This window comes from Chenopodium album, chromosome 4, assembly GCF_948465745.1.
Source record: "Chenopodium album chromosome 4, dcCheAlbu1.1, whole genome shotgun sequence".
Taxonomy (NCBI): domain Eukaryota; kingdom Viridiplantae; phylum Streptophyta; class Magnoliopsida; order Caryophyllales; family Amaranthaceae; genus Chenopodium; species Chenopodium album.
The window spans coordinates 62,028-88,699 of NC_137837.1; the positions used below are offsets into that span (position 1 = coordinate 62,028).

A 26,672-nucleotide genomic window follows, 5' to 3' on the forward strand; every position below is an offset into this window, starting at 1 on the left:
AGACATTTTTAATCTGCATACTTTAAAGAATATAATTTGTAATGTAAAAAACATATAGAAAAAAAAATCTTCTTCGACCTCAGAAATAACAGAAAAAAATATATTATAAAATACCTTTTCTCGTAACAACAAATTCATCCTTTACATCTTTCTATTAAAAGATTGATTTGAACAACTATGTAATAACATTATATCACTTTAAAATTCAAAATATTTATTATTTCTTTGTCTACATAAAATCAATTTCTCTCTATACAAAGAGATAGATTTTCATTAACTAACGATATTCTATTAATATGAATGTAAATAATAAATCAATTTCTTAAATAAAGGAGTCTAAATAACATCTTAAACAATTGGTCTTGTATGGACCCGGTCTACAATAATTTATTGTAGACCCAAAATTTGACACTTTCAAATAATATAATTACATTTTGGATGATATAATAACTTTTTTAGATGATATAATTATCTTTTTGTGAGTCATATTTTGATCTCATATTAAACCATTTAATGAGATTATATAATTATCTTTAGGATGATAAAATTTAAAAATCATCTTTTGAATGATGTAACTTACTATTTGATACTTTTTATAATGATAAATTCACTTTTTGAGTGATACATTTACATAATAGTTTCAAGATGACATAATCACTTTTGTAATAATATAATCACATTTCGTATGATATAATCACATTCGTATGGTACACTAGAAGGTTGGGTCTAGAATAAGTTATTGTAGACCGGGTCTATTCTAGTCTTATATCTTAAACAAAGGAAGAAATCATTTTTGAACTTATTTTACTTGTGTACTTTATTGTATACAATGGTATTTCTGTTGTTTTACAAGTATTTTGACCAGGTGTATGATGAAATTTTCAGATCATTATCTCGTTTGACTTATAATTATCTTATCAACATTTATAATAAAGACAAATATATTTATAGTTTAAATGCAAATCATAATCAAATAAAACCATAATAGAATTATTATAAGTATCATGACGCCAAAATATAATTATTAAATCATGGGGTGAATATAATTCTACTCGAAATCTAAATTGATATTATTTGAATTAGTATAAACTTATTTGATTTTATCTAAACTTATTAGACCGTATGTAAATAAAACATGTTTTAAAATGGACCTAGCTCGAGTTTAGAACAACCCGATTTCCGCATACAAGTTGGATAGTTGAGGGTCCGGGCAGGAAATAACTCATGTGAACTCCAAGCAATAAAGAGGAAAGGGAGAATAGAGTGAATAAGGGCTTGGGAGGCGTAAAAAACGCAATGTAGTTAGGTTGTGAATCCGCGAGTGGGAGGGGAGTTAAAATACAGTAAGAAGGGTGAGAACTGATAAGAGTGGCCCAAAACCCTAATTCGTCTTCTCCTTCCTCTTACAAGTTACAACCAACGATACAATACAATACCCAGTTTCTTAGAATGTCATTGCCTTTTTCGGATCTTTGATATTTGGGTTTAAGATACAATAATTGTATATAAATATATAAAAAATAAATATATATTTTGAAGAGATAGAAGAGTAAGTGCAGGAGTGAAACGAAGACGATAAGGCGCACGGGGCCTCGATCTTGACGACGGAGGGCGTGTGAGTGATTGATTTGATTAGATTTGATTTGATTGAGGGATGGAGAATAACTCAGGAGGCGGAGGCGGAAGCGGAGGCGGGAATGATGTAGAGCTCCTGTGCAAGACGCTGCAGGTGGAGCACAAGCTATTCTACTTCGATCTAAAGGAGAATCCAAGAGGTCGATACCTTAAGATTTCTGAGAAAACCTCCGCTACTAGGTCTACCATCATCGTCCCTTCTAATGGAATTTCCTGGTTTTTGGATCTCTTTAATTACTATGTTAATTCTGAGGACCAGGATATTTTTAGCAAGGAATTGCAACTTGATGCCAAGGTAATTTCTTATTATTCTCCAAACTCGACACCCTTTACCCCTACCTCTCAATCATTTTAATTCTTTTTCTATTTTCCTGCAGGTCTTTTACTTCGATGTTGGCGAAAACCGAAGGGGCCGCTTTTTGAAGGTATTTTACCTTTTTATTTCTCTCTTCTCATCTTGCTTCTTTCTGCCAACTTATGTTTACTACTCCTTGTTTTTGTTGTTTTAATTACTTGCTTCTCGACACTGCCAACTTATTTTTTACTACTCCATTGTTGTTTTAATTACTTGCTTTTCGACTCAGTATACTGCCTTTTTCCATGAAAAACTCAATTTTAGATTAAAAGGCAATCCACTCTCAATTTTAGATTAAAAACATTTTTATCCTTACAACCATCAAACTCACAACAACATTTACCCCAAATCCTATCCTATTAAACAAAAATTACCACCTCTACACTGACTACCCTTTCATCTCCTCTTTTAAAAACCGATTCCATCATTTCGATCCACTTTCAAGCCTGGTTATTCTCTGTTGTTTTGGTGCATTGCTTACACTTTCTTAGAGGACGCATTTCTTGCCGTCTTGAACCTTGAGAACAACACTACTGCAATCTTCATCGAGGTTGTTTCAGATGCTGACCCTGACCACACCTCCCTACGGACTGCCAGAGCACTGTGGCTTCCCGTAAATGATCATTTCTGCCGCTATTAGTTCAAGCCCGGTTAAGAGATAGAGGGTGAGTGCATTTTCCACGCAGAGAATATGTATCCCTTTTAAAACAGGGTAATAAATTGGGCTAAAAAATAAGCTTTCCATTCTGATATTCTGTGAAATTGAGAAAACTATTTTCCTGACATCTTACATCCAACCAAGCAAAGCCTTACTCACTTCGGTTCTCAATACATACAATTTTGTTTTGACTTTTTATACTTTATATATTAACTTTGACTGCGTATAATTACTAATATACTTCGTTTAACAATTGTCATTGCTTAGTTGTTATTGGGTTATTTTCAATGTATATCATAAAAGAATCATTTTATAATAAAATTTTCTTGTACAGTATATAGTTATAAATATTAATGTTCAAATGTGTGTTGTCAACCGTGCAAGTCAAAATGATTCATATACGAAGTACTAAAAATGGAGGAAGTAGTTAACTTTACCATTTACATTTACTTAGGATTTTCAGCATTTTTTGTTCCATTTCTGGTGTGGTTACATCTTAATTTATCAGCAAATTTGTTGGGATGCGTGGTTTGAAATTTGTTGGGATGCGTGGTTTGATTAGTCTCCTTTTGGTTTGGCTTAAAATGATTTTTAATGAATAACATTATGAGTGGAAAAGGACAATTGTAGTTTTTTTTCTTAACCTAGTTCTTTGCAAGAAATGTATGAGAGAAGAAAAATGAAGTAAGAAGGTGAAGGATAAGTTGGGAGTGAAAAAGAGGAAGGTATGGAGGATAATTGACGTCCTTTTCTTTGTTGAAAAAAGGAAATTATTTCCCACCTTTTGGAAAACTTATTGCCTCCTTTGTTTTCCACCCTTTACAGCCCAAACAAAACTAATAATTGCCTCCTTTGATTGGATTGTTTCTTCGAGTTGGTTTATTACAGCTTGGTTTGATGATGAAAGGAAACGATGGGAAGGGAAATAAAAGAAGATAGCAGAAACAAAAGTCAGGGGAGTAGAGTTTTGAGGGCTTCCAGTTCTGATTGCTTATGAACTTTTTTGCATATATCAGAGACGTTATGTGGATTTGGGGGTGATTGGTAAAAGTAGGAGGGTGTTTTGGGGAACTTTTATTCAACTTTTTAAAATATTTTTTTTTTTTCAAATATGATAAGAATCTGGACTTACTCGTATTCCCCGTTGCTTGGATTATTGGTAGGTTTCCTTTGTTTTGATTAGCCAATTATAGAGGAACTAGAAGTCATCCAAATCCAGCTACTTTGGGAGAGAAGGAAAGTAAAATTTTTAAAGTCTTTTCTGTCGTATGGTCGTACCTTTTCTACCTTGACGCCTAATTATTGAAACATAGCTGATTTTTTGTTTCTTTCTTTTTCCATCCATTTTTTTACCAAACAAACTGCAAGTGTTTTGTTTGTAAAATTAAGTTTTATTATTGTTGCAGGTTTCTGAAGCTTCCATGAGCAGGAACCGCAGTACTATCATCATTCCTGCTGGAAGCACCAGAGATGAAGGCTGGGCTGCATTTCGTAACATCTTGGCTGAGATTAATGAAGCTCTTAGGCTATTCGTCATGTCCAATCAGGTTTTTTTTCCTTTCTGAAATTAATATCTTCTAGTTCTCTTGAGTATTTTTAATTCTCTCTTGCTGATTTATTTGTCCAACTACAGCAAAATTCTGAAGCTTCTGAACGTCTTGTTGGGCTCTCTGATGATGTTGGTGCTGGCTTTATCGCGGGACACAGCACTCAATCTACACCTGCAACAGAAATAACAGTTGACAGGTCTGCTGACCTGCCTGCTCAGGACGAAATTAGCAGCAACCTGGGAGCTTCTAAAGTTATCAGAGTTGACCAGAAGAGGTTTTTCTTCGACCTTGGTAGCAACAACAGGGGACACTTTTTGAGGATATCTGAGGTAATGTACAGCTTAGTTTCTTTTGGTCTTAATCATTTGTCATTTGTCATCCTCTGAACCCTTGGAATTGGTAATTCAATGCAGGTAGCTGGTCCTGACCGTTCATCAATCATTCTTCCATTGTCTGGACTAAAACAATTTTATGAAATGGTGGCACATTTTATGGAGATCAGTAAAGACAAAATTGAAGGAATGGCAAGTGCAAACGTACGGACAGTAGATCCTCCTCAAAGATAATCGCTCGTCTCAAGAGTGTGTTTATTTGATTGGGTCCTAGAATGTCAATGCTCCTTAGCACTCTCGATTGCAATTAGTGATCAAGTAGTGGTGACTTAATATTCAGATGTTCTGTTACGTTTTAATTTTTGTTTTCACTGCTATATTTGATCCGGACAGTAATATTTGTTCAACTGCTGCACTAAGTGAAGAATGTTTTTTTATTGGCAAGGTAAATTTATACTCGTATTGGGAATAATAAACATGCGTGTACTTCATGTATGTGAGCTGTATTTTGCAATTGCAAGTATGGAACTTTCCAGTAAAAGCTCTATTTGACTTCTGTCGTGTGTACTGTGGTGTCTGTGTAGTGATAATTTGAAGTATTGTCATTTTTTTAGGTGTTAGACTATTTGCAAGGGAATTTACTGATGGGGTTATATAATTATATATATATTTCCCAATGTAAGCTAAATCTTTCCTTGAGAATGTCTTCATGCTCTACACACATCATTTGTGATGCTGTGAATAAACATAATTTTATTATGACTTCTTTGGAGTAGGGGGAGCTGAAATATGTAGAGTCTCTTACTTGGAAGTATCCCTGATGAGGGTGGTTAGTTTGGAGTAGTGGTTATGGATGGAAGAAATTAGAGATTTCACTTGCTAGGGGTGAGAATTGAATCGTGTCACAAGTGTGGAAAGAGAGCAAGCACATTATATATATATATATATATATATATATATATATATATATATATATATATATATATATATATATATATAAAAAGAAACTAATAAAGCTTAGTTAGGCTATCCAAATAAATGGGTAGACTTGTGACTTATTTGGTAAAATTATTCTTGTTGGAAATGAAATATTATATGTAAGAACCCTATTCAATCCAAAATCATTTATTTTCTCTTGCAAACTTTTAATGCAATCCATTATCATACTAAGTTAGGAATGACATTGGGCATTGGGTCACTAGAGCTAACTATGGGTCGCAGTCATACACAAAACAAGTCTCTCATGCCGCACCCATGACCTACCTACATGCCACGCCAGATTTATAATTTGTTCATGTTGTGTTGAGCAAATTTTGTATTGGGCCTGAACATCTAGCCCTATTTCCATCTCTATGGGTGGTTTAGGACATTATAACATGAAAACAATAACTAGCTACTAAACGAATCTTTAGGTTGTGTGGAATTTATTAAAAAAAAAAATCCATCGACTTTATAAAGCCTTAAAGATACAAGGACATACTCTTGAAATTATTGAATTGTATTGTCTAAAGTCTAAACTACAAGGACATCATGTAGAATTTCACAGCTGAAACAAAAAAAAAAAGTAACTAGCGTCAATGAATATAGCAAGTATCCAGATAGTCGATTGCTCAATCAACCGATTTTTGTTTCTGACCATGCTGCTATTGTGTTTGACGACTCTCCCTTCCACCAATCGTCCAACCGGCCTTATCAATTGGACAACTGGTGCCTTAACTATTCACAGGTACACGACTTCGTCCGGCACACATGGCAAAGCAATTCTGTAGGCTCTCCGATGTTTATCCTTTCGAAAAAATTGGACCATGTTAAGGTTTTAATTCGTAGGTGGTGCCTTAACAACAAGAAATTCTGGGGTGTGGATTGGAAAAAGTTCTCAAAGGACCTCTCCATTGAAGGGGAGTCAATTCAGTCTATTCCAGATGCGGCGCAGTATATGTCGAATATTGTTACATCGAAGGATAATATTGTTCTACAACTTCAATTCTGGAGACAACGATGTAAGAAAAATTGGATACTCAAAGGTGATTGCCCCTCAAAGTTACTTTTCCCTAAAGTCAAATCCCGCCAAAAGAAGAATCAGATTACTTCTTTACTTGATGATCAAGGTGTTCTTCAGCATGGTCAAAAGGAAGTACAGAGTATCGTCGTGAAATCTCTTAAACAGACTTTGCCTCCCTATGATCCCGAAATTGACACTGTCTTACGTGAACTAGATCTTCCACGGCTCACTTCCTCTCAAATCAATAATTTGGAAAGACCCTTTTCGGCTTCGGAAATAAGGGAAGGTATGTTTGCTTTAGGAAACTGTAAGTCACCTGGTCCGGATGGGATCACAACTGAGTTTTTCAAAACACACTGGGATGTTGTTGGAGATTCGGTTGTCTTGGGTATTCAGAGTTTCTTTCAGACTGGGTTTATTTTGATATAGTGGAATCAATCTCTTCTTGTTATGATTCCGAAGATTGGGACTCCAGCAGAGGTGAGACATTTGCGCCCAATTAGCCTCTGTAATACGATTTACAAATGCGCTTCGAAGTGCTTGGTTGCCAGACTTCGTCAGTATCTGCCTCTTCTTATCTCAGATTCTCAGCATGCCTTTGTTCAAGGCAGAGTTATGACGAATAACATTTTGCTGAGTCATGAATTAATGGAGAAAATTAATAGTTCTAAATCTGGTACTAACTAGCTAGCAGCGATTAAAATTGATGTGAGTAAAGCTTATGACCAAATTCACTGGACTTTTCTTTTACAAGTTCTGAAGGCCTATGGGTTTCCGGCTCGTTTGTTGCAAATGATACATCAATGTCTCTCAACGGTCTCTTATAAGTCTCTTATAAATGGTACGACGTCGGATCCATTTAAACCGCAGTGTGGCCTTCGCTAGGGTGACCCGCTATCACCGTACCTCTTCCTGTTCTGCATGGATATTTTCTCGCGGATGTTACATCTAGGCCAAGATTTGAAGTTGTTTCAAGGCATCAAGCTCTCAAGGAATAGTCCTATTATTTCCCATCTAATTTTCGCAGATGATGCTCTTATTTTTTTCCGTGCTACGTCGACTGCATGTCATCACATTGTCCAAGTCATACAACGTTTTACTAAAATTTCGGGGGAAGAGCTCAACCTTTCTATATCTCTAATTAAGTTTAGCCCGAATATTTTTTCTACAGTTCAGGAGGACTTTAAATTGATTTTTCGAATGCAACAAGTTTTGGTCTTCGATCGTCATCTGGGTGCCCCTATCGACTTCATCGGCAAAAAAGGGGATCATTTCAAGTTCATCATCGATAAAATTGTAGGCAGGATTAATTGCCTAAATTCTGTCAGGCTTTCTCAATCGCAGAAGTTAATTGTTATTAACTCTATTCTCGTGACTATGGCATCTCATGTCCTCTCCTGCTACGAGCTATCACTTTCAGTGACTGGAAAAATTGATTCCTTACTGATGCGGTTCTTTTGGGCGCATTCTGATTCCAAAGGTATGCATTGGGTTAATAAGGATACCGTGCATCTTCCTCGTGGCATGGGCGGGTTGGGAATCCGATGTTTATCCTCTTTAAACAAGGCTTTTCTAATGAAGCAGGTTTGGAGGTTTGTTACAAATCCGCAGCTCCTAGTTTCGAAAGTTTTTTCTGCTCGCACTACCTTTCTTTCCAATCACTCCAATACTACCCCTAGATTCTCGGGCCGTCATTCCTATGGCCTTCAGGGGTTACTTCGGGCAGATACACTGTTACAACAGGGGTGCCACTGGAAAATTGGTAATGGCCGCTCTACTATGGCTGGCTCGGCTAAATGGGTTAATGATTGCATTCCTGAATTTAAACCGGGAATTACACTTCAAATGGCGGGGAATTGCACTGTCAGTCATTTTATCCATCCGCAGACACACACGTGGGACTCTGACAAACTTGCAGACTGGTTTGTGCCCGCGGATTGACAGGGTAAAGTCGTATCCCCTAATCAAAAGTAATTCCTAAAACCACTAACTAAATATAGATAGGGAAGTAGGGTCGAATCCACAGGGAAACAAGTCTTTCTATTCCTAACTAATTATTATAATCTAAATTATCAAGGTAACCAATATTGTTATTGTAAAAAGGAATTAAACTACGGAGATCAAGTTCAGGGAGAAAAACAATAATAAGAAGGTCTAGGGTCACAGGTTCACCAATAATTAATATTCCGGGATAAAACATAACAATCAATAATTAACATTGCACAATAACATGATTAACATGCTCTCGCAATTTATTAACCAACATAGATCTAACAGGCTCTCGCAATTTACTAGATCTAAGTTCCTATTGAAAATAGCCTTTAATATTAAATTAACATCTGCTCGATTCATCAATTCAATATTGCTAAACATTCACAATCAAATTACATCTGCTCGATTCATAATCCAATTGCAAAGAATTAGAACAATTCAATAAGAAATTATCATGCAAAGTCAATAATCAATAATAATAAATTACCCCTTCATATTAATTATGGATCCCCATAAACCCTAGAATTAAACTACTCGGACATAATCAAAACTAAACAAAGCATAATAATTAAACAAGACATAACAGAAATCGGAAAGAGTAAAATACTGAGATTAATTAAAGGAGAAATCGTACCAAGACGGCGGAATTACAAGAGTGTGAGGAACAAGGAAAGAAAATAAAATCTAGAGAGAGAAAGTTAAGTAGAGAGAAGGGAGAGAAAAAAAAAACTAAACTAGAGTAATAATCATGATAAGAGATCCTAATCTTGCCTAATAGAATTACATTAATACTAAGCAAGAGTTAACGCTAAAACAAAACAAAACGGAAAGCTAATCGTCTCTGAGGAACGACACGCGCCCGGTCGGGCAAAGGCTCGCCCGACCGGGCCCGCCTTTTTCTCCCCAAAAGCTTTCTCGCGCCCGGCCGGGCGCGTGCACCGGGCGCATGTTGATTTGGCCCGCCCGACCGGGCGCGCCTCCGGGCGGAGAGAGTGGACTTGGGCGATGCTCATGGGCTTCGAAATCTCCAACTCTTGGGCCTCCGAACTTGGCCCAAGTCCCCAAATCTTCATAACCGAGCCCTTAATCACCGATTTGATCCCTCCAATCGGCCTTGGGCTATCGAAAGCGGTCGCGGTCTTCCAATACTTGTAGATGCTCCTCGAAAAACCCGGGAAATTGCTCCAAGTACGCAAATTCCTACAAAACTCAAGCAAAACTACCAAAGCACTGGAAAACACAAATTAGTAATAAAAGTGGCTCGTAGGAGCCAAAAACACTACTAATTACGACCAAGGGACGGGGGTAAATATATATATAAAATGAACACATCACGGATGCAGCGGCTATCCTTGCTCTAGAATTTCCTGATACTTCACAGGAAGACTTTCGGTATTGGTCTAGTACCCCGTCAGGGAGGTACTCGGTGAAGACAGGTTATGCTATGCTTAATCAACAACTTCCTGGAGCTCTTGCATCTTCAGGTGTTGGCTCTTTTTGGAAAACTCTTTGGTCTTTGCGGATACAACCCAAATGGAAACTGTTTTTATGGAAGTTGATGCGTCGTGCTCTCGCAGTTAAGGCGGAACTCCATCATAGAGGGGTTCCGGTTCAGGATGTTTTTTGTGACCTTTGTCGAACTGATCCGGAGGATCTTCAACATCTCTTTCGGATGTGCAGTAATGGAGACCTTTCTCTCTCAGATTGGATCCAAGATTATATCTGACTTTTCATTAGTCAGGATGGACTCTTCAGTACTCGCTTGGATACCTTTGTTGGTACCCTTTGGAGTCTTTGGTTATGTAGGAATTCCAGAATTTTCAGTGACTCGACTACTATTCGCTCCTTTGCTCTCGTACAATTTTTCTTGACCACCAAGCTTCTGATGTTCCCCTTCCTGTTATTGGGGGTATAGCTAATACCTCGCCCCGCCTGGGTTTTACGCAGCACAGCTTGGTCTGCTCAACCAAGGGTCTGCTTTACTATCAATGCAAATTGATGGTTCTTGGTTCAAAGATTCAGACCATGCCGTGATGGGGTGGTGCTTGGATAAAGCGGATCCGTTATACGACCGGATCGTTGGAGGAAGTAACTTCGGCGTTTGCTCTTCAGCCTTACATGCTGAGGCTCTGGCGTGCTGGTATGCTTTACAGTGGGCCTCGGAGTGTGGGTTTCAGTCCCTCATAGTCTTTACTGATTCCCATAACCTTGTTTCACTTCTTCGGGGGGATGGTCAGGGTAACATTGATTACCTCTGGCTCATCACCAAGATTAAGCGGTTAGGCTCAACCTTTCATTATTGTTGTGTTCACAAGGCAGATCGTCAGCGCGTTCTTCGGGCTCATCAAATTGCTAGAGAGGCGACGGTTAATTTTATTTGCTTTAATATTAATTTGTAGTTTGGTTTTATCCTTTGTCAAAAAAAAAAGAATATATCAATTTGCTAAAAATTTCTATGATTATATTCTGCTCTCCAGAAATTGATTTAATTGTACTAGTAAATCTCGCCACTCTCTTCAAACCTTAATAGTCTGTTTCAAATACTATTATAGAGGCTAGTGCCTGCAAGGATTTCCTGTACTATACTCTTGCACTGCTAAATTTATGAGGGCTGCCCAGTTGATCTTTATGATTTTTTCACTTTGTAAATCTTTTGCGCCAAGTTAGCTCATGTCTATATGGTATGATGACTCAGTTCACCATCTCAGCGGTTGTCATTATGTCTTGCTGAGTCAATTGATGAGAATGCTCACGGATGTCAAAAAAAAGTTAACTTTGCAATTAGTTTCTCATAACGTCCGTTTGATATTGTACTTGTTTTCCTTGTTGGAGAAGCTGTTTTGAAGTATTGAATTAAATGTGTGGCTGGTAATTTAAAAAGCCTCAATGTCTCTATTGTTCCACAAAACCTATCTTGGGTAACAAGTTTGGATCTTTTAAAAAAAAAAACAAAAAAATTAATATTAAGAATTGAGTAGAAGTAGAGGGAGATAAACCTTCAAACTTGAAATTCAGTAGGATTTGAAACCTTCAATTGTTGAATGTGGAGATCCGCGAGAAAGAGTAGAGGGAGGAAAGTTCGGGAATGGTATAGTAAGGAAGGAGAGGTATGAAGGAGATGCTGCTAAACCTTAACTATCCGTTAAGATGTCGGCAACGGACGTCTAAAGTGGTTGACAAGATAGTCCCTGGTTTATGTTAACGTCGTCAATGAGCTGGACATGTATACGTGGAAGTATGTACAAGTCAGGGCGAGTACGTGGGCTTGTAATTACCAAAGGGACCTTCAGTAATGTAGGCGAAATTACCAGACTGACCCTAGATTAACAAGTTAGGGCAATCATAAAGATCAACTAGGAATTACCGTAAATTTATCAAGGAGTATTAATTCACAATATCACACTTTTCAGTTCACAAAATAGATGACACTTTTTTCCCCCTATACATACTACACAATTTTTTTTTATTTTTTTTTAATTTATTTATCATCTAATTAATCTTAGATGATAAAGTACATTGTACATGACATTTGATGTCCATATCCTCTACGACAATGAACACTTGTTAACTTACTGTCAGACAAATTGGGCAGCACTACTGCTGTTATCGATTTTGATCATATAATAACAACATTTAAAGATCTAAGAAATTAAAACTCCATGTGAAGCTTAATTGGTTGTATGCTACAAATTTGGATGAGCCCTGCCGGATGACATATTGACATCCCAATTTAGTAATTCACTGTGGACTTGATTGCATCCAATATCTGCAACAGCCACATGACTAGCAAGGGTTAGCATTTCTTCAAATTTTCAGCTCAAATAGATGGAAAAAAGAGGATTAAATAGCAAATGTAGATATCTGCATTTTTCTTATGTAATCTTGCCAATTCCCTCCCCTTCTTTTAAAGCATGGAGTCTACTAACAAATATTAATTGGAATCTAAATCATAAGAGTAGAATCATAACTTACAGACATATAGTCCCTCCAACTTCTACAAGTGACCCAAGCAGTTTTCAATTTTTCATGAGATATTTATTTAGTTTCATCCTCTTTAATGCATTCTCCACTTGTGTACTTTAAATTCCTTTAAAAAATTTCCATTGACCTTGTGAACTCCAATATAGAAATCTTGTAAATTGCCGACTGAACTTCAACATAAACTACATTTCTACATTCTTTAATATTTCTATCGACTCTTTACCTTCTTTCCCAAAGTCCTATCTTCAAGTTTTATTCTTACCTGATCATTATCGTTAACTCTTCATTCAATCATGTCATGACTTTGTATGTCAGTATGTTTTGAATATTCTTTGGTACCCCACAGTAGCACTTCTTCATCTCAATTCGAGTAAAATAAGGATCAATCTTTGGTGAGTGTTTTTTATTACATTGCAAATAATTACTGGAACATTACTTTCTAACCTCCATTTGTCCTCCAATTAATTCTTTGCTCAGCTTCAGTCAGAATCTATTTTACATTTAGTTTAATTTTTTATTACATTGACCTACGTCTGTGTTGTGTATTCACAGTCTCTTCTCTTACAGCTTGTACATCAAATCATTGCAAAGAGGAAATCTATTTGACTTGCATTTGCTCCACTTCAAAAAACCACTAGAATAATAGATAGTTGATACAATTATTTAGATGATAAGGATATATCAAATAACTCACTGCCTCATTCCTACTTTCACAACCAAATCCATGGATGAACACTCTCAGTTCAGAATCGTTTGACCTCAAATGCCTGTTCAGAATATCACTAACAGCGAAAAACCTTGCACCATCTCACCTAAGAACTCTCAAAATTGTTGCATAACAAGTTTCTCTAAGCCAACTTCAGCAGGTACTATAAACAATTATGAACTTCTTGTCGCACATAACTACAAATATTGATGGATCATATCGGTTCCTCTCTTTGAATTTCAAAACTCCCAAGATTCAATAGTTCTAGCTGTTCCTATCCCTTAATTTCTTGAAGACACGTGACTGTTAAGTTAATTAACCTCTTTTTTAAAAAAATAAAATAAAAAATAAAGACTAATTTCTTATCAAAAACCTAACATTCCAAGAGACTATATGCAAAATCATCCCTTTGCCACCTTCTCCTAAATCCCAAGAAGCTATCTGCAATTTCATCTCCTTTGCCACCAGTCACACACTCACACCTAGTTTAGGCTGATTTGAGGCATCCCACTAGACATAAGATAGGATTTGAGGCACACTCCTTAATAATTTATTTAAGTATGATGGAATCATGAAATAAAGGGAGGGAAGAGAAGAAAAGGTGAAGTATGAACTTTATAGCTTGGAGTTTGGACAATAATTAGGTTCTGTGGGAAGAGAATGAAACATGGATATCCATTTTCTTTTCCTTTCCTTTCCTTTCTTAACCAAATCTTCCTTGTCTATGGAAATATTAGAAAGGTAAAAGCATTTTTCCTTCCTTTCCTATTCCATATTTGGCGCTACCTAAATAGAAAATATTGTTTCTTTAATCCTCTCCTCTCTTTGACTTTAGTAAAGAATACCCAATCGCAGCATAAGCAGACTTGAGAAGAGTAAAACAAAAACACACAGATACTGGGAGAACATGTGGAATCCATCTCTTTTTTTCAATAATTTTCTTTTTCTATCTCATTTTCCTGTCAGCTCAATATTCATGTCCCAATCCTCCTATATTTTACCAGACTAGACAAAGAAAAATCATATTTTCATTAATACGTAATACTTTCTAAGTTTACATTTACTACAGAATTTAGAATCTTCTCTTAGATCCAGAAGAAAAAAGAAAGAGGTCAGCTCATTTTATATATACAAAGGTGAAAAAAATATTAATAGGAAAAACAAAAACTTGCCTTGTTCTTGGTAGGAAGGTAAAATGGTTCAAATACAAGAGGAAATGGTGTGTCAAAGCCACAAATCCGAGCAATAGGAGCTTCTAACTGCAAAATTTTTAGACCAGAGTTAGTAAGATTAAAAAAAAAAAGTCTTACCTAACATTACAATGATTACATCACTCCAGTTCTACTATCACACAATATCCTGTGCCAATCTTAGCCTGTATAATAACTATAACTAAAAATAAATAAATAAAAAAAACACCATCATTATGGACAGAAAGGTATCCCACGAAGGTATGTAGACCTAGTTAAGGATATGTATCGGGATGTGTCAACAAATGTGAGGACATGCGGAGGGTTGACAAAAGATTTCCCTATTACAATCGGATTGCATCAAGGGTCTGCATTAAGCCCTTTTCTTTTTGCAACGGTTCTAGATGAATTAACTAGACCAATTCAAGATGAGGTTCCATGGTGTATGTTGTTCGCGGATGATATCGTTTTGGTGGATGAGACTAAGGATGGGGTTAATGTTAAGTTGGAGCAATGGAGGCAAAGGTTGGAATCTAGAGGGTTTAAGCTAAGTCGGAGTAAGACTGAATATTTGGTATGTCGTTTTGGCACTCAGAGGGGGACAAGCAATGAAGTGGTGAGTTTGGATGGAAAGGATTTGACCATGAGTGAATGTTTTAAGTATCTTGGGTCGATCATCCAGAAGAATGGTGACATTGATCAAGACGTAACCCACAGAATTAAGTCAGGGTGGCTTAAATGGAGAGCGGCCACGGGAGTGTTATGCAACCGCAGCATTCCCCTACAGTTGAAGGGAAAATTCTACAGGATTGCCATAAGACCAGTGTTGCTCTATGGTACAGAATGTTGGGCTTCTAAGAAAGAGCATATTAAAAAGATGGAGGTTACGGAAATGCGCATGTTAAGGTGGATGTGTGGAAACACTTTAAGAGATAGAATCAGAAACGAGGTTATTCGCAAGAAAGTAGGTGTGGCAGACATTGCAGATAAATTAAGGGAAAATCGTCTGCGTTGGTTTGGACATGTAAGACGGAGACCCGTGGGTGCACCGGTGCGAAGAGTGGAAGAGTGGGATCATGGAGGGATTAAACGAGGAAGAGGGAGACCAAAAATGACTTGGTTGGAAGGAGTGAGGAAGGATATGAAGTGCATGGATTTACGTGAGGATGAAGTTTTGGATCGTAAGGGATGGAGGAGAAAGATTTATGTTGATGACTACACGGAATAATCATATTTGGTTCATGTTAGCCGACCCCACTTTTGGGATTAAGGCTTTGATTGATTGATTGATTATGGACAGAAAAAGTTCTTATATATATAAGAAGGGTCTTACAATGAGAAGAATGAGAAGTAATCTGATGCACTTAAATAAAATGATCTGATGGCTCTCATTGCATGCTTCATTACTAGCAAAAATGTAAATACTTTTCCTCGCCAAATTTCTCATGTAACACTCTTTTCCCTACTTCCCTTTCTATTTACCCCATTCCTCTCCCTTTATCTCCCCCCTGTTCATCTCTCTTCCCTTTTTCTCTTTGAGTTCACAAGATGCTCCAATGACGACTATCGTCAGTTTATGAAGAATAACAAGAAAATAGGAGAATCAAGTAAAAGTGAACATTATATGTGCTTAATTTTTAAAACTAATCTGCATTATTCTTGTAAAATCGGTGCACATTATTACATTTTTTACTCACTATATCCAATCGAATCACTTTTTCACTTGATAAAAAGTTCCCACTATTTTCTACCCCCAAGGACATTAATTTACATTGATTAAAGGAAATTATGTTAGAAACAACCTTATAATATCACTTTTATAAAAAAAATAATTTGGTACAAAACAACCTTTTTATCAAAATTTGGTGAAGTACCTTTGACCAAGTTCTAAGCATAGGGCATTGACTTCATTTGTTTCTTCCATTTCCATTTCCGACTAACTTGCTATATTTTCCTTTTTCCTTTTGCATGTAGGAGATCAAAAGAGAATTGAATAGTCATAAAGCTATTCTTATACTAATTGATGACTTTTTTTTGTAATCAATCAATCAAAGCCTTAATCCCATAAGTGGAGGAGGAAGTATTAATGTAGGTTTGTTATGCATTTGCAAATGCATAACAAATATTAAAATTTTGAAAAGCACATGGGGATGAGAGAAAGGAGGAGAGAGATTGGTAAGTGGGGCCACTTTTAAAAGTACCACTGAAAGCTTATATAATACCATTGACCGTGTAGTGATACTATTTCTACACGTAGTTAGTACCACTGAATGAATATATAGTATCAGTACATACATACATAGTATCACTGAATGTTCAATGGTACTATTTAATCATCTAATGATACTATTGATCACCCAATAATACTGCTCTAAATTCATAATATGTTTTATGTGTAATGACCACTATGCCCCTCGTTATGCATTTACTCATACCTCACTAACCTCCCTTTGGAAGGCCTCACAAGTGAGTATTTTTGTTAATAAGTTGTTAAAAACTTGAAGAGAAATGAATTTAAGTTAGTTCTTTAATAAATGCTTTAAAATTTTGTTTTTAATTTATTCTTCATTCGTTTTTTAAGTTGCAATACTCACTTTGTCACGGTATTTAAGAAAAGTGGGGTTTACATGGTTTAATACACTTTAAAAATGGGATGAGAGGTTATTAGGAGTATAATTTATTGGGTCATCTGCTTTATATAAAGGAAATAGTACAACTTTTTCAATTATAGTATATTGCAAGTATTGTGACATTTCCATTTTAGGGAAGTGTGATAGACCCAAAGTTGGGCCAGCCCATTAAGGTTTATCACCGAAGGTCCAAGAAGGGTCAAACTCGTGAGTTGGGTCAAGAGCACAAGCAAATCAAATTCAACGGTAACCAGCAGGAGCAAGCAACAGAAATAGAGGAGCAAGAGATGCAGTAGCAATTGTCAAGGAAGCCAAATTGGGAAAGAGACAAGCTTGAAAAGGATGAGACACCACTTTTGTAACCATGGCAAAAAGGGTGATGTTCCCTAAGCCTTGTAAGTCAACTAGTATTAGTTTTAGGGTATGTTAGTGCTTGAGTATAAATGGTAAACTAGTTAGTAGTAGCCGTTTTATCTAGAAATTGTGTAGAATTCTCATGAGAGTTGTGGCCTAAAGCTACTTAGAGAGTAATAGCCTCAAGCTATTGTTATCTTGTAATCCTTCGACTTTTAATCATCAATCAAACTACTCAAGCTTACCCCTAATTCGTGTTTAATTAATATAATACAATCGTGTGAAAATCGGTCTTTGACAACTTGGTATCAGAGCAGGCAGTATGGCCGGAGGTCCGTCACTGAGTCAGCGCGCCGACGCGACAGAAGGAAGGCTGGATGAAGTCGAGTCGCGGCTTAAATCCATTGAAGACAAACTCTCTGGCAGGAGGAATCACTCGGACGGGTGGTGGGCGAGGCAGTAAGTAAAGCCATGCTAGACGCGCAGAAAGCCATCACCGAAAACTTTGCTGTTGTGTTTGAAGTGGAGAAGAAGAGACAGGAGGATGACAGAATTCGCTTAGAGGGGCGAATTGATCGTTTTCGCGATGACCAGGAACTCCGGGCTACAATGGCGGCGAAGGAGAACGACAAGTTCAGAGAAGAGGTGCGGGCTGCCATGACCGCCGCCGCAACAGGAGTACCCAGGACTGAGCCACCCCTGTCTCTGGTGGTGCAACCCATCATCGGAGAGAACAGCCAGAACAGAGAGAGACAATCGCCTATTAGAGGGGAGTTTGGGATGCCGGAATGGAGAGAGAGAGCCACGGGGATGGGTAGATGAAGGCGGCGGCGATGGGGTGCGGTGGAAACACCGGAAAATTGGCATGCCCGTGTTTGAGGGGAAGGATCCGGATAATTGGATCATGAGAGCGAAGATGTATTTCGATTTTTACCAACTCTCCGACGCCGATCGTGTCACCGCCGCGGTGGTGGCGATGGACGGACCGGCGCTACAGTGGTATCATTGGGAAAACCGAAGGCGACCCTTCGCCCATTGGACGGATCTACGGTGTAGGTTGTTGAAGGAGTTTCGGCCTACCCATGCCGGAACACTCCAAGAGCAGTGGTTGGCGGTCGAACAGACGACCACCGTGGAAGAATATAGGAGGAAGTTTATAGAGCTTGCTTTCCCTTTGGAGGATATCCCTGAAGAGATAATGAGGGGTCAGTTTATAAATGGCCTTAAAGAGGAAATTAAGGCGGAGCTCCGGTTGCTGGATCCGGATACACTCGAACGGGCCATGGATCGGGCGGGCAAGGTAGAAGAAAGGAATCGGGTCAGCAAGGGGAAAGGAGGAGTTGGGTCGTGGAGAACTGGGCCGAGCTCATCTGGCCCAAGTTCAGGGGGTACGGTCAGTAGAGGGGGAGGAGGATTGATTTCTACTTATGGGCTCCCAACAAATGCTGGCCCAGCAAAATCTTGGCCCAGACCAAGTGAATCACAAGGGTCTGTTAATTTTACACGACCCAGCAGTAGTGGGGTGTCGAGAGTGAGCAATGAACCACGAAGGCTGACCGAGAGTGAATTGCAAGAACGAAGAGCAAAAGGGTTGTGCTTCCGTTGTGATGAGCGTTGGGGAATTGGGCATAGGTGTAAGCGGAAGGAGTTGAGAGTGTTGATGGTTTCCGATGGGCCGTTGTTGGAAGAGGAGGACACCGAGGAAGAGGAAGTGGCGGAGGAGAGTGTAGGAGTGACATTGTGTTCGGTTGTGGGACTCACTAACCCCAAAACCATGAAACTTAGAGGGATAATACAAGGAAGAGAGGTGATTGTCATGATTGACCCCGGGGCTACACACAATTTCGTGTCACTTAGTTTGGTGGAGGAGTTAGGATTACCATTAGAGAAGGGAGGGGAATTTGATGTGTCATTAGGGAATGGGGAAACAGTGAGAGGTAGTGGGGTGTGTAAGGGAGTGAAAATTATTTTGAGTGGAGGCATAATTTTAGTGGAAGAATTTTTACCCCTCGGCTTGGGCAATTCGGATGTGATATTAGGGGTGCAATGGCTTGAGAAGTTGGGAACGGTGACGACCAATTGGAAAACACACATCATGAAGTTTAGTGTGGGCGGTGTTCCGGTGACATTGATTGGTGATCCGACTTTAGAGAAGACAAGGGTGTCACTCAAGGCTATGTTTCGGTCCATTTGCAAGAACAAGGGTGGGTTACTAGTGGAGATAAGCCAAGTTGAGAAGGAGGAGGGGCCGAATGAGGAGAAGGCAATCCCATCATTTTTGAGGGAGGTGGTGAGCGAGTATAAGGGGGTGTTCGAGATGCCCTCCGGCCTTCCACCCGACCGAGGACATGAACATGCTATCACATTGAAGAAAGGGAGTAACCCCGTGAGTGTAAGGCCCTATAGATATCCTCAAGTGCAAAAAGATGAAATTGAAAAGCTTATTAGAGAAATGATGGATGCCGGCATAATTAGGCCATCGACGAGCCCTTTTAGTAGCCCGGTGCTACTTGTGAAGAAAAAGGATGGCTCTTGGCGGTTTTGTGTGGATTACCGCGCCTTGAACAAGGAGACGGTGCCGGATAAATATCCGATCCCCGTCATTGATGAGCTCCTTGATGAGCTACATGGTGCTAGTATCTTCTCCAAGTTGGATTTAAAATCCGGCTATCATCAAATTCGGGTGAAACCCGAAGACACTCATAAGACCGCCTTTAGAACTCACGAAGGGCACTATGAGTTTTTGGTTATGCCTTTTGGCTTAACTAATGCTCCGGCTACTTTTCAATCTTTAATGAATGATGTCTTTCGGCCATTCTTGAGAAAGTTTGTGTTGGTGTTTTTTGATGATATCTTGATTTATAGTAAGAGTGAAAAGGAGCATGAAGAGCATGTGAAGGTGGTGTTGGGGAGGCTAGCCGAAAATAAGTTGTATGCTAACCTGAAAAAATGTGAATTTGGGAGAAAGGAGGCGGCCTATCTTGGCCATGTGATCTCGGCTAGGGGCGTGGCAATGGATGGAGAGCAGGTGAAGGCTATATTGAAGTGGGAAACTCCCAAGAATTTGAGAGAGCTAAGGGGATTCCTTGGGTTGACGGGGTATTATCGCAAATTTGTGGCGAATTATGCACAAATTGCGAGCCCTCTTACATCACAACTCAAGAAGGATTGTTTTGGGTGGAATATGGAGGCTACTCGTGCCTTTGAGGCACTTAAGAGTGCCATGATCAAGGCTCCGGTGCTAGCATTGCCCGACTTTACTAGGGAGTTTGTAGTAGAAACCGATGCTTCCGGGTTTGGAGTAGGAGCCGTGATGATGCAAGAGGGGAAACCCATAGCCTACTTTAGCAAGTTGCTTGGGGTGAGAGCTAGGGAGAAATCCATCTATGAGAAAGAGCTTATGGCCATATGTTTGGCTATTATAAGGTGGAAGCATTATCTTCTAGGGAGACACTTTGTGGTGAGAACCGACCAACAAAGTCTCCGTTACCTCACACAACAACGAGAGGTGGGTGGTGAGTATCAAAAGTGGATGCGGAAGTTGGTAGGATTTGATTTTGAAATACAATATCGACCCGGGGCTTCAAATCGAGTGGCCGATGCACTTTCGAGGAGGGATCAAGGAAAAATTCAGCTTTGCACATTGATACATTCACAAACTGTAAACTGGAAGGAATTAGAAGAAGAGATGAAGTTGGACTCTTGGCTAGCCCAGTTGCGTTTGGGCCTTGAGAAAGGGGAGAATAGCCCAGTTGGTTTTTATTTAGAAGGTCAGAAGGTTCTGTACAAAGGGAGGATCGTTTTACCCAAATCCTCCAAATTCATTCCGTTGCTCCTCCATGAGTATCACGATACTGCTTCAGGCGGCCATGAAGGGGAGGTCAAGACGTACCTCCGCCTTGCCGCGGACTGGTTCTGGGTGGGAATGCGCCGCGTGGTGGCGGAGTATGTGCGGCGGTGCGATGTTTGTCAGAGGCATAAGGCGGTGCAGCGCACTCCCCTTGGTTTACTGCAGCCGCTGCCGATTCCGGTGGTGATTTGGGAGGGCATCTCAATGGATTTCGTAGAGGGTTTGCCAGTGTCAAAGGGGATTGACGCGGTGTTGGTGGTTGTGGACAGACTGTCCAAATACAACCATTTTATTGGCTTAAAACATCCGTTCAACGCACTTAGGGTGGCTGATCATTTTGTGCGTGAGGTGGTGCGATTGCACGGGTTTCCGGCGACGATTGTATCAGATCGTGATAGGGTGTTTATGAGCATATTTTGGAGGGAGCTATTTCGTCTCCAAGGAACTCAATTGAGGCGGAGTACGGCGTATCACCCACAATCCGATGGCCAAACGGAGATAGTAAACAAGGGGCTAGAGACATATCTCCGGTGCTTTATCGCCGGTCAGCCACGGCAGTGGGCGAAGTGGCTTCATTGGGCGGAATTCGCATACAATACTTCTCCGCATACTTCAACCAAAATGACGCCATTTAAGGTGGTGTATGGGAGGGATCCGCCAAAGTTGTGGCGCGTGGGAAATGGTCAGACTCCGGTCGATCAATTGGAAGAGTGGATACAAGAGAGGGACAGGATGCTCGATGATATGCGGGTAAACTTGTTGAAAGCTCAACAGACTATGAAAGATTATGCGGATAGAAAGAGGTGTGATGAGGAATTCGAAACAGGGGATGAGGTGTTTTTGAAATTACAACCGTATCGCCAGAAATCTCTCGCCAGACGTCCTAATGAGAAGCTCGGAGCTCGCTTCTATGGGCCGTTTAAGGTCATTGGTAAGGTGGGCAAGGTGGCTTATCGATTGGACCTCCCTTCCAATTGTAAAATCCACCCCGTCTTCCACATCTCCCAGCTCAAGAGGGCGGTCGGGTCTACTCCAGTCCACCCAACCATCCCGGAGCAATTGACAGAGGATATGGAGTTAGTGGTGATCCCTGAAGAGGTTTTGGATGTTCGGAAATCTGCTGACAGTTTGGAAGGCAAGATTGAGGTTTTAATTAAGTGGCAGGGGTTACCGCACTTTGAGGCTACTTGGGAGGACGACACCACCATTGCTGAGCGTTTTCCGACTTTCCACCTTGGGGACAAGGTGAATCTCGAGGCGGCGGGTAATGTGATAGACCCAAAGTTGGGCCAGCCCATTAAGGTTTATCATTGAAGGTCCAAGAAGGGTCAAACTCGTGAGTTGGGTCAAGAGCACAAGCAAATCAAATTCAACGGTAACCAGCAGGAGCAAGCAACAGAAATAGAGGAGCAAGAGATGCAGTAGCAATTGTCAAGGAAGCCAAATTGGGAAAGAGACAAGCTTGAAAAGGATGAGACACCACTTTTGTAACCATGGCAAAAAGGGTGATGTTCCCTAAGCCTTGTAAGTCAACTAGTATTAGTTTTAGGGTATGTTAGTGCTCGAGTATAAATGGTAAACTAGTTAGTAGTAGCCGTTTTATCCAGAAATTGTGTAGAATTCTCATGAGAGTTGTGGCCTAAAGCTACTTAGAGAGTAATAGCCTCAAGCTATTGTTATCTTGTAATCCTTCGACTTTTAATCATCAATCAAACTACTCAAGCTTACCCCTAATTCGTGTTTAATTAATATAATACAATCGTGTGAAAATCGGTCTTTGACAGGAAGTGTTGCAAGTATTAAAAAACGGAGGAAGTACTATATATTTTGACATTGTACGTATGTCCATTTCTCAAACAAAAATTATAGTGGTGTCCTTGTATCCAAAAAATTTTATCGAGCCGCATCTGACACTTGCATACATATTCATTCCCTATACTGTTCTCCACCAAACTGCCTTCTAACCCTCTCTATTGCTCTTCCCAGATTTGCCTCATGTAAAACAAAACATAGACTTTCTTTACACATTACACTTGAATAAGGCAACAGCTTCGAACAAACTAGATGATCAAAAGTAGGTCTTCCTAGCCTGATTTCAGACTTATTGCTATAAAAACCAAGAATTATGATAGAATAGAACATTAATTACCCTTAAGAAGCAACGCTCAACAACAGATGCAGCAATTTCAGCGCCAAAACCTCCTGTTACTGGAGCTTCATGACTGATCTGTGAATTTTACCCCAATCAGAAAATGAGATATTGACTAGTGTAACCAAAAAAATTATCAATAAGAAGAGAATTGACTCACAAGTAATCTCCCAGTCTTTCTGACAGAAGCTTCTACAGTGTCCTTATCCCACGGTATCAGAGTTCTCAAGTCAATAAGCTCGCATGAAATTCCATCCTGAAACATGAGCATATGACATTCACTAAAGAGGTGTCTCATAATCTCATTATTTGGCTACAACAATGCATATCAGCACAATTGCATTTATCAGATGAAAAGTATACAAGATATTAAAGCTAAAAATTCCTCAGTCCCTGTCTGAGAGTAATTGATCCAAATCTCCATAGCATATGCTAGCCATAAATGGATTCTTCAGACTTAGGAGGTAGAGCACAGGCAAAAAATCATCAATATATATAATTTGCAATTATTTTTTTCTGTTAGTTTTCTGAAGTACTAACTGAACTCCCACAATGTTTCCCAGCACAGTCATGCCTTCTTTAAGTGGAAGCATATCATGTCATGTAACAGCAGTTTCAGCCCAGGATATGATGAAGAATACACAAAAGTTGTATTGAAAGGGCAACTAGGCAACAAATTTCCAACTATCTCAGCTATATATCCAATATGTAAATATTATTATATTAAGTGATCAAATCATCTGCTAAAGAAAAAAATCCTCCCCTTGAAACATAAATGTAACGACTAGTTTTAGGGAAATAAAATAACCAAATGAATAAAAGGTAAAGAACAATAACACAATTCTGTTAACATGATAAGCACATACCTTTTCTGCCTCAATACAGGCTTCCTCCATGACAGCCAATTGAGCTCCCCAACCCACAAGTGTAATGTCATTTCCTTCTCTCATAACCTATAAATCAGATTAAATAAATTTTATTTTTTTGTCATTAACAAATTTCTGGGGCAAACAACAGAAGAGTAAAATTATACCTCAGCAAGTGACAAAGGCAACATGTAATCACACTCAGGAACTTTCTCCACAGCAACACGGTAAAGAGACTGAAACTCCAATACAGCATGACTGTTAATTGATCTTTATCAGGTAAACTATGAAAGCTAATAATACAAAAAGGACATGCCATGCCTTAGGTTCAAAGAAGACAACAGGGTTTGGATCACGTATGCATGACAGGAGCAACCCCTTGGCTTGCTGTGGGCTTCGAGGCACAACCACCTATTAGAGAAACTGGTGACTTCAGCATAATTTTATTGCACATATAACACACATACAAAAATACATAAATGTACACATACACCAAACATGAGCAAAAAATTATCTATTTGCAATTATTAGGCTCTTTACAACTCTTTTTTTATACCAGTGAACTAAATTTATGCATGCTCAACCAATTTGAGCTTATCTGAGCTAAATTTTAGTTTCCTAAGTCAACACAGTACCCAACCTATGAGGTCCTTGTCCTTTGCATCGCATTTGCATCAGTTGATATATCAATAAGTAAAAGATTGTTACCCAACATTCCAACTAACTAGTCCCATATTAATATGTTGCTTTAGGAAAGCAGTCAACAAAGACTACATATGAGGATTGTAATGTCTAAAAATAACACACTATATCAGCTCTAGTGCTACTAACTCCTAAGTAACACAAACTTCGCAACAAGTAAATTGGTAAGTTATTCTATTTATTGTAGACTGGAAAATGGATACAGCAAGCTAAGGTTTAATTCAGCTTGCAAGCCACTCAATAAAAGAGTGTTAACCATTCAAAAGTGGGAAGTTGGATAACTGAGCTAACGACAACACATTAACTGAACATCCATTGCCTTCTATTATTGGGCATCAAAACTTAATTAAATAAAATATCATACGTCAAATATTCAGAAGTAGCATTTGATAATAGTCAATGGAAAAGTGATTCATGAAAAAAGCAGATATATAAGAGAGGGGTAAAAGAGATGTAGATGGAAAACTAGAAACGAATGATCATCCAAGTGTTTCCTGGAGAATGGGCAAAGAGTTGCAGGAAAAAGACAGATACGAAGGACGCACTTTGATACCAGGAACATGGCAAAAGAAAGCTTCGGGAGATTGTGAGTGATAGTGCCCACCATGGCCAACAGCCCCATATGGAGCTCTTATTGTTAGACCTGGAACATAACAAAAATTCAAGGATCTATAGATAGATATTTGAGTGAACAAAATCATAAAGAGAAAAGCATTACCTCCACAGTTAAATTGATTCCCACTTCGATACCTGAACTTAGCAGTTTCATTCACAATCTACAAAACATAGAGTTAGTTTAGAGACTTTGAATTCCAATCATATAAATTCATCATGGAATAGATGCATGCCTGATCAAAAGCTGGATAAATATAATCTGCAAACTGAATTTCCGCAATAGCTCGATTACCCTTGAATAAGAGAAAGAGTGTAAAGGAGAAATATATGAGATAGAGTATGAGAGAGATGAAGCTTTGTTAAAGAAGATAGAGTGACAGTCACCATTGCAGCAAGACCAATGCCAAAACCAACAATGCCCTGATGATGAAAGGATGTCAGTAACCAAAAAAAATAAAGGCAAAAGTTAAGAATGGTCGAAAGAGCAAAACCCCAGTACCTGTTCACAAAGAGGGGTATTGAAAACCCTGTTTTTACCAAATTGGTCGGCCAATCCAATTGTACAACGAAAAACCCCGCCAAAACTGACGTCTTCCCCGAAAACGTAAGCACTGATGAACAAGAGCAAAGAGCAGTTGATTGTAATGAGAAATTGAATGATCAAAGCTTTAATCATATAAGTGGGGAGAAATTGAATATGAAGAGACAATAGGGTTCCGCAATTGCAGAGAGACGAACCGAGGATCGGAGTCTAAGGCGATATGAAGAGCCTGATTGATGGCTGAGAACAGATTCATTGACTTCTGGTTTCCGTTTCGGCAGATATCATCATCCAATTTGAATGGGGGGGATTGGGGTGATGATGATGGTGCTGCGGATGGTGCTGCTGCTGCTGCTCCTGCGGAATACGCAACCGATCCTCTCCTTGTTCCCAATCCAATGCCTCGGGCTACAACGTTTATCGTCGCTTTAGAAATTGCCATCCTTCAACACCTCTCTCGTAGAGATGGTAATTCAGGTATTCTCTCTTTTGCGTAATCAAATCAATCTCCCACCCACCTTCCCAATTCCCATATTTGTTTTATACTTCCTTCTCAATCTTTAT

The 26,672-nt window shown here is 39.0% G+C and overlaps 2 protein-coding genes across 2 annotated transcripts; one reads left to right on the forward strand and one right to left on the reverse strand.

Annotated features, from left to right (window-relative positions):
• Window positions 1-1,265: 1,265 nt before the first annotated feature.
• LOC145628337 (transcription factor Pur-alpha 1-like) lies at window positions 1,266-5,086 on the forward strand. The gene is made up of 5 exons (XM_081680620.1): window positions 1,266-1,930; window positions 2,013-2,060; window positions 4,055-4,195; window positions 4,282-4,527; window positions 4,612-5,086. The coding sequence occupies exons 1-5, from the start codon at window positions 1,655-1,657 to the stop codon at window positions 4,762-4,764; spliced, it is 864 nt and encodes a 287-aa protein (XP_081536746.1). The 5' UTR covers window positions 1,266-1,654; the 3' UTR covers window positions 4,765-5,086.
• Window positions 5,087-11,867: 6,781 nt separating this feature from the next.
• Window positions 11,868-26,672, reverse strand: LOC145628338 (2-oxoisovalerate dehydrogenase subunit beta 1, mitochondrial-like). The gene is made up of 13 exons (XM_081680621.1): window positions 26,306-26,672; window positions 26,067-26,178; window positions 25,952-25,987; window positions 25,801-25,860; window positions 25,671-25,728; window positions 25,498-25,595; window positions 24,572-24,661; window positions 24,418-24,486; window positions 24,251-24,337; window positions 23,545-23,640; window positions 23,385-23,462; window positions 14,384-14,470; window positions 11,868-12,290 (listed from the first exon to the last, which is right to left on the reverse strand). Exons 1-13 carry the CDS (start codon window positions 26,548-26,550, stop codon window positions 12,255-12,257), a joined length of 1,152 nt encoding a protein of 383 aa, XP_081536747.1. The 5' UTR covers window positions 26,551-26,672; the 3' UTR covers window positions 11,868-12,254.

Coding starts and splice junctions, on each gene's coding strand:
- LOC145628337 (XM_081680620.1), top strand. CDS start 1,655: ATGGAGAATAACTCAGGAGGCGGAGGCGGAAGCGGAGGCGGGAATGAT. Junction 2,061..4,054: donor GAAGGGGCCGCTTTTTGAAG/GTATTTTACCTT, acceptor TTATTGTTGCAG/GTTTCTGAAGCTTCCATGAG. Junction 4,528..4,611: donor ACTTTTTGAGGATATCTGAG/GTAATGTACAGC, acceptor AATTCAATGCAG/GTAGCTGGTCCTGACCGTTC.
- LOC145628338 (XM_081680621.1), bottom strand. CDS start 26,550: ATGGCAATTTCTAAAGCGACGATAAACGTTGTAGCCCGAGGCATTGGA. Junction 26,179..26,305: donor GCCTTAGACTCCGATCCTCG/GTTCGTCTCTCT, acceptor CTTGTTCATCAG/TGCTTACGTTTTCGGGGAAG. Junction 24,338..24,417: donor TGCCTTTGTCACTTGCTGAG/GTATAATTTTAC, acceptor TCTGATTTATAG/GTTATGAGAGAAGGAAATGA.